This window comes from Nomascus leucogenys, chromosome 4, assembly GCF_006542625.1.
Source record: "Nomascus leucogenys isolate Asia chromosome 4, Asia_NLE_v1, whole genome shotgun sequence".
Taxonomy (NCBI): domain Eukaryota; kingdom Metazoa; phylum Chordata; class Mammalia; order Primates; family Hylobatidae; genus Nomascus; species Nomascus leucogenys.
Genome location: NC_044384.1, coordinates 5,514,902 through 5,526,975, shown reverse-complemented (window position 1 = coordinate 5,526,975; position 12,074 = coordinate 5,514,902). Strand labels below are relative to the sequence as shown.

The window sequence follows — 12,074 nt, the reverse complement described above, 5'->3', positions numbered from 1 at the left end:
ATATTCACTGCCCTGGACAAGTCAGTTAATCTCTGAGCCTCACTTTCCTCGTGTGTGAAGTAGGAATGATAGTTTCTACCTCACAAGCTCTCAGGGATTCAGTGAAGAAACATCTCCACGGGGGATGGTGCGTGAGGTCCTTCGAGAGTGTCCCTTTCTTCCTCCCTCTCACCCTTCTTCTTCTCTGCCCGCCTTGCCTGCAGAGCTCTTAGGACACATTCCCTCCCTGGGTTATTTTCTAGGAGGCAGAGTGAGCACTAATATCCATATTTCACAGGTAGAGCAGTAAACTGCCCAGGGGAGGCTTGGCAGACCCAGCTGCTAATGCATGCGGCCTGCACACTGAGTGCTATGGGTTTGTATTTTATTAAACATGACTTGCCAGAAAATTCTTACGATTTCCAACTACTCCTCAGCAATTGTTTGTTAGTTCAGTGTTCACACAGAACCTTCAGATATTAAGATTTCAGAACTTCAGGTGGACTTCCTAAGACACACAGAAACACAAGGGATACATAGGAACAAATCACCATCCCCCAAAAGCTCTTATCCAACTGAATGACCGATTTTCTAATTTTTTCCTTTTAATTACTACATAACTTATTATTCTCTCATACATAATTCTGTGCTCATATCGCATTTGTTAATCTGTGGTGAGTCAAGCCCACTTATTAGAACTGATTACAGTGTGTGCCGTGTCGTTTATCTACTTGTAATCACTTTTAGAGTTCTGCACGCATCTTGTGCTCTAGGAAAAGACTTTGACCTCTCCTCTTAATGTGGTTCTCAAAGATATGAAGTTATAAATTATAAAGATATAAAAAGATCAAAACCAAATGGGGGAAGAAGCATGTTGTAAAAATTTTAAAGGAGCTATTCCATGCCCTAATATTAATAGAAAAAAACTCAAGTTCCATTTTGCTGCAAGATCAAAGCCTTTGAATAAGTTAAAAGGCAGATTGAAATCATAGCTGAAAAATAACAGATACTTGAAGTAAAAATTATCCCGAGGCTTAACAATCTTTCAAAGGAAAAAGTTCTCCTTTTTCATGCTCAGAATTATGAGGACAGAAAAGCGATTTGTAATTGCCTAACCTTTCTTGAAAAATTACTTTTGGGGAGAAGGAGAAAAATGCCTCCCTCTGTAGCCACACAGGCAAGCTCTGTAGTATAGAATTTGCTTTTCTGCAGATGCTCCTTTCCCCAATTCTTGATCATAGCATTAAATTGGCAGGACATGTTGGAGGGCACACACCGGGCATTACCTTGAATTCTCCTTCACAATCGTAGTTACAACTCCATTGCTGTAATAGAACTGTGGGGAATGCAAATTCACACATTGAATGTAAATAATAATTTCATGTGTTTATGTTATATGCAAACAAATAGTGGATCTTCAAAGGTGAATGGGCAATGTATTAGTCTGTTTTCATGCTGCTGATAAAGGCATACCTGAGACTGGGAAGAAAAAGAGGTTTAATTGGACTTACAGTTCCACATGGCTGGGGAGGCCTCAGAATCATGGCAGGAGGCAAAAGCCACTTCTTACATGGTGGCAGCAAGAGAAAATGAGGAAGAAGCAAAAGCTGAAACCCCTGATAAACCCATTAGATCTTGTGACACTTATTCACTATCATGAGAATAGCATGGGAAAGACCTGCCCCCATGATTCAGTTACCTCCCCGTGGGTCCCTCCCACAATATGTAGGAATTCTGGGAGCTACAGTTCAAGTTGAGATTTGGTGGGGATACAGCCAAACCATATCATTCCACCCCTGGCCCCTCCAAATCTCATGTCCTCACATTTCAAAACCAGCCATAATTTCCCAATAGTTCCCCAAAGTCTTAACTCATTTCAGCATTGACCTGAAAGTCCACAGTCCAAAGTCTCATCTGAGACAAGGCAAGTCCCTTCCACCTATGAGCCTGTAAAATCAAAAGCAAGCTAGTTACTTCCTAGATACAATGTGAGTACAGGTGTCGGTAAATATAGCTGTTCCAAATGGGAGAAATTGGCCAAAACAAAGGGGTTACAGGGTCCATGCAAGTCTGAAATCCAGGGGTCAAACTTTAAAGCTCCAAAATTATCTCCTTTGAATCCAGGTCTCATGTCCAGGTTACACTGATGCTAGAGGTGGGTTCCCATGGTCTTGGGTGGCTCTGCCCCTGTGGCTTTGCAGGGTACAGCCTCCCTTCTGGCTGCTTTCATGGGCTGGCATTGAGTGTCTGTGGCTTTTCCTGGTGCACAGTTCAAGCTGTCAGTGGATCTACCATTCTGGTGTCTGGAGGACAGTGGCCCTCTTCTCACAGCTGCACTAGGGAGTGCCCCACTAGGGACTTCATGTGGGGGCTCCAACGCCACATTTCCCTTCCACACTGCCCTAGCAGAGGGTCTCCATGAGGGCCCCACCTCTGCAGCAAACTTTTGCCTGGACATCCAGGCATTTCCATACATTTTCTGAAATCTAGTTAGAGGTTCCCACACCTCAATTCTTGACTTCTGTGCACCCGCAGGCTCAACATCACATGGAAGCTGCCAGGGCTTGGGGCCTCCACCCTCTGAAGCCACAGCCCAAGCTGTACATCCGCCCCTTTTAGCTACAGCTGGGGAAGCTGGCACACAGGGCACGAAGTCTCTAGGCTGTACATAATACAGGGACCCTGGGCCTGGCCCATGACACCATTTTCTCCTCCTGGGCCTCCAGGCCTGTGATGGGAGGGGCTGCCGTGAAGGTCTCTGACATGGCCTGGAGACATTTTTCCAATGGTCTTGGGGATTAACATTAGGCTGCTTACTACTTATACAAATTTCTGCAGCAGGCTTGAATTTCTCCCCAGAAAATGGGTTTTTCTTTTCTATCACGTAGTCAGGCTGCAAATTTTCTGAACTTTTAAGGTCTGTTTCCCTTTAAAAACTGAATCCCTTTAACAGTACCCAAGTCACCTCTTGAATGCTTTGCTGCTTTGAAATTTCTTCTACCAGATACCCTAAATCATCTCTCTCAAGTTCAAAGTTCCACAAATCTCTGGGGCAGGGCCAAAATGCCATGAGTCTCTTTGCTAAAACAAAACAAGAGTCACCTTTTCTCCAGTTCCAAAAAAGTTCCACATTTCTACCTGAGGACACCTCAGCCTGGATTTTATTGTCCATATTGCTATCAGCATTTTGGGCAAAGCCATTCAATAAGTCCCTAGGAAGTTCCAAACTTTCCACATTTTTGTGTCTTCTTCTGAGCCCTTCAAACTGTTCCAATCTCTGCCTGTTACCCAGTTCCAAAGTTGCTTCCAAGTTTTGGGGTATCTTTTCAGCAACAACCCACTCTACTTGTACCAACTTACTGTATTAGTCCATTTTCATGCTGTTGATAAAGACATACTCAAGACTGGGAAGAAAAAGAGGTTTAATTGAACTTACAGTTCCACATGGCTGGGGAGGCCTCAGAATCATGACAGGAGGCAAAAGGCACTTCTTAGGTGGTGGTGGCAAGAGAAAATGAGGAAGAAGCAAACCCCTGATAAACCCATCAGATCTCATGAGACTTACCCACTATCACGAGAATAGCACAGGAAAGACTGGCCCCCAAGATTCAATTACCTCCCCCTGGGTCCCTCCACAACATGTGGGAATTCTGGAAGATACAATTCAAGTTGAGATTTGGTGGGGACACAGCCAAACCACATCAGGCAACTTGTGCAATTTTTTTCTTCTGTTGTTACTTAGGATCTTCCTGTGAATATCAAATTCATCATTGAGGGTATGGAAGAGGCTGGCTCTGTTGCCCTGGAGGAACTTGTGGAAAAAGAAAAGGACCGATTCTTCTCTGGTGTGGACTACATCGTAATTTCAGATAACCTGTGGATCAGCCAAAGGAAGCCAGCAATCACTTATGGAACCCGGGGGAACAGCTACTTCACGGTAGAGGTATCCACAGAGAGCAGTGCATGGATGGAGGCCTGTGGGGGTTGTGAATGGGAGCGCCAATCCATTCTGGGATCTTGGAGAGGAAGAAAGAAAGCTTTCCTGAGGGCAGAGGCCTTACCTGGGACACACGGCCTCAGGGGAGGTGGGGTGGGTGCAGAGGTCTTGGGGTTTGGGGAGGTCATGAACCCCCAGCACTTGGAGTGGATGTGGCTGTGTACCTCATTCTGGAGAGGGTATTCACAGGGGTTTGTGACTCACAAAGCAAAGCTAGGAAACTCTGGCCATGGGATTTGCAGGCAGGTATGGCAGCCACAGGGAGGTAAGCAGACTGCGCGATCAATGCAGGGGCAACTGTGCTGTGTCCTGCTCCCGGTGTGGGCCTGCTGGCCACAGTGGCAGGAGACCCATGTGCCATGGTCACAGGGAAGGAGAAGGAGCATTGGTGTCACCCGAGGCCAGCATCTGAATCCTAGCTTCTATCATGCCCAGCCTTGTGCAGGTGGCTTCACCTTGAGCCTTGGTTTCCCACCTTGAAAGATGGCACAATAACGCCCCCTCCCAGGATGACTGTGTCATTACATGCAGCCTTTAGTTCAGGTTTGACACGTAGTCAGTTTCCTTCCCCTTTTCTCTCTTTGTAGTAAAACAGGCAATCTGTGATAGTGTATAAGACATAGAAAGTCCCTCCTGGGTAAATAGCTAATTATTTCATCATTTCAATCTGTTTTCTCATATAACAATGTGTAGGCTGATAATCCATGCTCTATCCAATCTCTAGGCAGTTTTGAGATTCAGATGTCAGCACATACACGGAAAGATACATGGCTATGCATTTGAAAAACAGTGAGTGCCTTCTATTTGTCAGATAGGAGGATGCTAAGTCCCAGGGGCATAGGACTGAATAAAACAGTCTCTGCCCTCAGGAAGTTTACTTCTAGTGAGATACAGATACTAAAGAGATGTGGGAGTGACAGAGAAAACAGGAAGCAGGGACTGTCCTCTAGAACCCGCTTTCAAGAAATATGGCTGTGAAAAGTGGGAGAGAGCTGGCATGATGGCTAGAGGAAGCCCTTGGGAGGCGATAGACAGAGGAAGCAGTTGGAGACCTGGGAGGGAGGGGGAGAATTTTTGAGAACAAAGGCACTGAGGAGGTGGGAGGGGGCGAGCTCCAGACCCAGGGGAAGAAAGTAACTTCTTCTGTGAGGGCCTTGGGTAGGTAGAGAGCTCCAAGTCCTGGAGCTTCTTCCCTCTTAGCCTCCATTATTTTCTGTTTAGTAGGAAGTGAATGTATCTGCAGAGAAGTGATGGCTTGAAGTGGTCACTTTGGGACAGGCGGAAGAGAAGGGATGGGAGGATGAAGAAGGGCCAGGCAGTGATAAGGTCTGGAGTCATCTGTCCATGCAAATTGATGGCTTTCTGCAGCATGCTCAGTGGCCAAGGACAGAGAAGGCCTCGGGGGGGTGGGGGGGCAGGCTGGCCCAGGGGTTGTGGTTACTCCAGACAGTTGTGGTGGAGAAAGCAGGGACGAGCTTGTCAAGGTGTTGAGCACAGAGGGGCTGAGGTGATCAACGGTGGTATTCAGGTTGAGCAGGGGAAAAAACGAAGGCAGGAGGGCAATGTACGATATCTTGGAAGGGTCAAGGGACTGACATCTTGATGAAGACCGAGAACAGGTGGTACAGCAAAGTTACAAGACAGGAGGAGGGGAGCTGTCATCAGGATGTGAGACAGCCAGCTCAAGGTTTCAAAGGGAGACCGTCCACACTCCAGAGTAATTTAGCTAGCGTTATTGCCTAGTGAACGGAAAGTCTTAATGCTAAAGTGACCAAACTCAAGATTGCTCTGGTGCCACATTGAAGATGAAGTGGAACAGTGAAAGACCAGCTGGGCAGGAAGGGTGGGAGGGAATTAACTGAAGAATCAACTTCAAAAAAGCCCAACCTGTAGGAATTGGTAATTGATTGGATATGGTGTATATAGGAGAAATCATGCTGGTAGGAAGTAATTGCAGAAGAGATTGAGTTTGGATCTAGATCTCCTGAGTTTTGGAAACTGGAAGCATGCTCAAGTGGAATGCACCGTAAGCACTCCAGAGTTTTAGGTCTGGTGTTTAAGTAGAAGGTCAGACCTCCAGGGATGAACATTTAAGGTCATGGAGGTATTAATAGTATCCCTGCCCTTAAATTATCATGAGCACCGCATGGTCAGAGATAACCAGGTCCACACATGTTTGCGTCTTTCCACAATGTCAGGCTTTTACTAATGCTATCTCAATAACAAAAGCCATGGGCTCCGTGGAGTTCCCAAGGAGGCAATTCTCCTTAGTGCCTCCCATTCACTCAGAAGTCAGAGCACAGGCACACAGGCTCAAGCTACTCCACAAGGCAGTCAATGCTGTAAAGCATACATCGTGGTATACCTAGCCAATATGTAAATGTTATAGACTGAACATTCCACAACAAACAAAGTAACATTTACCATCAAGAGAGAAGGAGCTGGGCACAGTGGCTCATGCCTGTAATCCTAGCACTTTGCGAGGCTGAGGCGGGTGGATCACCTGAGGTCAGGAGTTCAAGACCAGCCTGCCCAACATGGTGAAACCCTGTCTTTATGATAAATTTACAAAAAAAAAAAAAAATAGCTGGGCATGGTGGCATGCGACTGTAGTCCCAGCTACTTGGGAGGCTAAGGCAGAAGCATTGCTTCAAGCCGGGAGGCAGAGGTTGTAGTCACTGCACTCCTGCCTGGGTGACAGAGCAAGACTCTGTCTCAAAATAATAATAATAATAAGAAGAAGAAGAAGAAGAAGAAATAATTAAAAAAAAAGAAAAGTGATAGGAAAACAGGTTAATGAACCAGTCCAGGGCGAGTGACGTAGACAAAAAGAAATCCTGGCTTGGCCCGAGTGGCCCAGTGGTCTGGTAAGAAAGAGCCTTTGATCTGGGCAGAACCTTTGGTGGCAGATGCTGGGTGCTTAGCACAAGTGACAGCAGGACAGTGTCTGTTAAGTTTTGAGCTGCTGACGTCCTGGTCATTTTATGACTGCCAAGTACTCTGATAAGAACTGATAGTGGAAGAATGTGTTTGGCTATGTCCTTATCCAGCTGGAGGCAGTCTTTATTGATCAGGCAGAACATCCAGTCCCTGTTTGCAAAGTGCCTTAGGGAATGTAAAATGTAAGATGGAGTCTTTTTCTAAGATGGAGTCACTTATGTCAGGGGTGCCATATACATAAACACTATCTTGTGAGCTCTTGAAACTCATGTAGAGGAAGGATGAGCCAAGTACTAAGCTTTAGAGGTGGCAGGAAGAAAAGATGTTATGACAGGAGATATCAATAGAATTGTCCTGCAGGCAAGAAGAAAGAGAAGAAAGCTTCTCAGAAACTAAGGGAAGAGAATTTTTCCAGAAAGAGGAGTGATCAACCATATGGGATGAAACCAAAAGGAAGACAGCTGTGTAAACATCAATCATTTGGCCAAGGAGAGCCTGGTGATCTTGGATAGAATAGAGTTGGTGGAAGAGCTGGGGAATGAGTCAGTTTCAGGGGATTCAAGAGATGGTGGGCATGAAGCAATTGACAGGGGGTAGGAAATCCAGTCCCTATGACTGAGAAACACAGAAAGTGAAGTCAGGTCTGGAGATCGCCTACCTGAGTTCTGAGGGACACACGCAGATATGTATTTCACCAAGTGAAATGCTTACACTAAAGGAACCAAGGCAGGAAGTATATCTCTTGCCTTTTATTTACTCTACAGGTGAAATGCAGAGACCAGGATTTTCACTCGGGAACCTTTGGTGGCATCCTTCATGAACCAATGGCTGATCTGGTTGCTCTTCTTGGTAATGCCTTATTTTGTTTCACTTTTTAAGCAGCAGGGATCAACTAAAAGACAGTTCTACTTGATTCTATATGCCTCTCCTTGCTTTCTGAACCAGCTCTGAACAAGGATGTAGATGCTTAGATTTTCCTCCCCTTGGCAAACTGTTCCCTCCACTTATAAGTAAGTCTGCATTATTTCTTTTCATGGACTGAAACTCTTCTTCAGTTCATCCATTTTCTTTTATTGGACATTGCGACACATCCAGCCATACTTAAGGACAAGAGGGCAGAGACTCCAAGGATACAAAAGACTGACAGGCCACCCTAACTCCCTTACTGGTGCTCCTAGAATGCCGGGCCGGGTGGGGATGTGGTATTCCCAAGCAGCTGAATGGCAAGTTCAACTTCGGTAGACCTGGCATGACTTTTTGACTGAAGATAAATCAACAAAGGGATGATCAAAAGGGAAAGGAACTAAGCGACACACCAGGTGAGGCCATTCCCCTACTTTTTCAAGAGCATCTTGTTTTTCACGACAGACTGGCCCTTCCGCAGACCAGCCTGTGCCTTGTAGCATGTGGGTTCTGGGTGCGGGTGACCAGGCATGTCCTCACTCTGCCACAGACCACCTGTGTGACCTTGGTAAGTTACTTGAGTTCTCTAGTCTTTGATTTCTCATTTGTAAAGGGGCACAATCATTTATTCACCTAGTATTGCTTTTAGGATGCAAAAAGGTGATGTGTGCAGAACACTTGTCATGGTGGCTGGAATGCAGCATGTCCATCAGTGAGTAATGGCCTGCCCTGGCCTGCCTCCAGAAATGGTGTCAACTACGTCAGCGCCACTTGGCTTCATTTTTCAAGGTTGCTGTGGCCCCGAGTGGCACAGCGATGCCGATGAGTTCCCCGACTGTCCGGGTGCTGTCCTTGATTTCCCATGGATTGCCTGTGTGTGCAAGAGGGAGTTGTGTGTTTTTCTCTGGGAGCCTGTTTGCCCAGGCTCAATTCACCTACAGCTCTTCTAGGCATCAGAGCTGCCCATGGTGGGTTCCCAGGGAAGCTAAGGAAGTTTAAGCTCCACTTACAGGAGCTCCTTCCACAGTCCTGGAAGGGACACTCATCATTTTATATTCATAATTCGGTGTTCTTTTAAAAAAGAGGTTCACACATTACCTATGCTTTAGACCCTGCAAAACCTCGCTGTGCTCCACTTGGCATGTGTAGCTCCTTTATGCAAATTTCACAACATGGCCAGGCATGGTCACTCATGCCTGCAATCCCAGCACTTTGGGAGGCCAAGGTGGGTGGATCGCTTGAGCTCAGGACTTTGAGACCAGCCTGGGCAACATGGTGAAACCCTGTCTGTACAAAAAATTCAAAAATTAGCCAGGCATGGTGGTGTAGGCCTGTAGTCTCAGCTACTTAAGGGGCTGAGGCAGGAGGATCGCTTTAGCCCAGGATGCAGAGGTTGCAGTGAGCTGAGATAATCATGCCACTGTACTGCAGCCTGGGTGACAGAACGAGACCTTGTATCAAAAAAAAAAAAAGAAAAATAATAGAAAAAGCAAAAAAAATGTTTAATAATGTGCCCCATTTGGGCAGACAAATGGCCAGAAAGCATTTACTCCCTTTGGCCTCAGTAGTCCAGGCCATGGTACAATCAGCCCAGATGGCCCAGGTGTTGGGAGGATCTTCTCAAGGTCTTCAGCATCATTTTTAGTTGCACAGCTTTCTCTTTCATTCTCCCAAACTGAATAATGAAATTTACCTATATTTCTACCATCTATCTAGCTATCCATCCGTCTATCTATTATCTATCTGTCTTTCTATTCATCCATCCAACTATCTATCCATCTATCATCTTTCTATCCATCTATCCATCCATTATCTATCTATCTACCTATCATCTATCCATCCATCCATCCAACTATCTGTCCATCCATCTATTATCTATCCATCTATCATCTTTCTATCCATCCATCCATCCATTCATCCATCTATTATCTATCCATCTATCATCTTTCTATCCATCCATCCATTCATCCATCTATTATCTATCCATCTATCATTTTTATATCCATCCATCCATCCATCATCCATCTATCATCTTTCTATCCATCCATCCATCTATCTATCCATCCATCCATTATCTATCATCTATCCATCCATCTATTCATCTATCTATCTACCTGTCTATCTATCTATCTATCTATCTTCTATGGCCTTCTAGTTTTCCTGAAATATAGCTCTTGGATGATATTTCCCATGCTTGACAATTCAGACAGAATACACCCAGCCATTTTCCTTTAAAGAGTTTAAATGGTTTCCAGAAGAATCAGATAGTATGCAACTCACGATTTTGGGGAGTGGAGGTTAATTTTCTGTTTTACCAGAATGAATGTTTTCTCCCCTAGGAACTGCATCTGAAATCTTTAGCAGCACATTTTGCTTTTCCCACAAGCATGATTGCTGCATGGCATCTTTTTAGGCTGTGTGGCTTCAGCCAGGCATAGGATTTGGTGCAGCCCCACAAATGCACATTGCTCTGCTAAGGAAGAGTCGGCTCAGGGTCATGAATGAAATTATAAACGTGGTTTGACTTTCGTTAGTTTTTGATACAAATCAAATAATCAATCCACAGCACAGTAATTTCTGGATTGTGTCCTCTCTGTGGTTTTCGTATGTTTTGTACAAAAACATAAGGACATAGTGTTGAGCTTTAGCGTTTATCAGATGACAAGCAGGAATTTTGCTTGCCGACAGGCTGGGCTGTAGTGGAGATGCCCAGACTTCCAGGGCCCCCTGATGTCAAGTGAGAGTCAGCTCTGCTGTGTCCACTCCTGCAGGCTGACAAGCAGCCATACACACTAGTCAGGATGCGGGAATCCACGGGCAGCCCTTGCCTTGTGCAAGCCTCCTAACCTCTCTGTCTCTGCTGTGATCATGAACAGACAATAAACGCTAGTGAGCGCCAGCTCTGCGAAATGCATGATAACCTCCACTAGCAAAATCAAGTTAGTTCCCTGTCTGAAAAGGGGCTTAGTGTGCAGGGGAGGCAGGAGCTGCTAAGAGGATACTTGTGTTTACAAATCGAACTCTAACCTTCTGTGGTTTCCCTTTGCAGACACTTTCCGACTCTTTGCATTTCCCTAAAAGCCATAAAACAGAAAAGGCCATTGCACCAAGGGCATTTTTATAAGCATCAAATATGCGATTTTATTTAAAATGTTCAAATCCAAGACGGCTGCTGGGCATGCAGGATTCTGTTTCCTGTGGGCAGTTTTCAAAAGGCACCTTCTGCCTTCCCTGCACTTCCCAAGAAGGCGGTGGTAACTGCGGAAATGACATCACGTCATGATTGCAAGAGGAAAATGAACAGGAGGGGAGGGGACGAACTCTTAAGCATACTATTTTCATTCAAATGCTTTCAATATTAAAGAACTAGGGCAAAGAGATATGGAAAATGGGATCTGTGAAGCAGCATTATTTCTGAATAGCACAGACATCAATGGCTCCCCTTTCCCTGTGATGGCGTTTCAGGCAGGGCCAAAGTGACTGAGCTGCACTCCACAGCTCTCTAATCAGATTTTTCTGCAAGCAAATTAAAAGGGAAAGGAAGGCCGGGTGCAGTGGCCACGATCGTGCCACTGCACTCCAGCCTGGGTGGAAGAGCAAGCTGTGTCTCAAAAAAAGGAAAGAAAGAAACAGAGAAAAGGAAGAAAGGAAGGAAAGGAGGGGAAGGAAAGGAAGGGAGGGAGGGAAGGAGAGAAAGGAAAGAAGAAAGAAGGAAGGAAGGAAAGAAGAAGGAAGGAAGGAAAGGAGAGAGAAAGAGAAAGAAAGAAAGAAAAAAGAAAAGAAAGAGAAGGAAGGAAAGAAGGAAGGAAAAGTTAAATGAAGAAATCTTCTTTCTCTTCCTTCTCCCAGTCCAGCAATAGGGAAGGCTGCCTTGTATACTGAGAGAATAAAGTTGTAATTTAAAATGATGCCGAGAACAGGCCTGGATCGTTTTACTAGTGAGGTACAGTGCGTGCTTAGAAAGCACACACTCTGCAACTCTGTCCTTACACAGAAGACTATCAGCAAAAGTTTAGGGACATACGCTCAAGAGAAGACCTCGTGATTGCATTATCAGTGGGGACTCATTAAGCTGCCCTGGAGACATTTTTGTGTCATTTATATCAGTCTACTTCCTGGTTGCATTTTGCCTTTGATAAGCATTTTCTCCAGAGAGTGGGCAGTATTTACTAAATCTCAACATCTGCTGCTCTTATGGATATTTAGTGATGATATTTTCCATTTGTATTGATCCCCAAACTCTTTCATGAAGAGC

The 12,074-nt window shown here is 45.2% G+C and overlaps 1 protein-coding gene across 3 annotated transcripts in view; it reads left to right on the top strand.

Annotated features, from left to right (window-relative positions):
* CNDP1 (carnosine dipeptidase 1) overlaps nt 1-12,074 on the top strand; it is a 52,342-nt gene that overhangs the window by 30,627 nt on the left and 9,641 nt on the right. For all 3 annotated transcript variants that reach the window (XM_003264340.4, XM_030810264.1, XM_030810263.1), the window contains 2 exons: nt 3,722-3,922; nt 7,681-7,765. In XM_003264340.4, the coding sequence (XP_003264388.2) occupies nt 3,722-3,922; nt 7,681-7,765 (286 nt within the window). The remainder of the gene's footprint in view (nt 1-3,721; nt 3,923-7,680; nt 7,766-12,074) is intronic.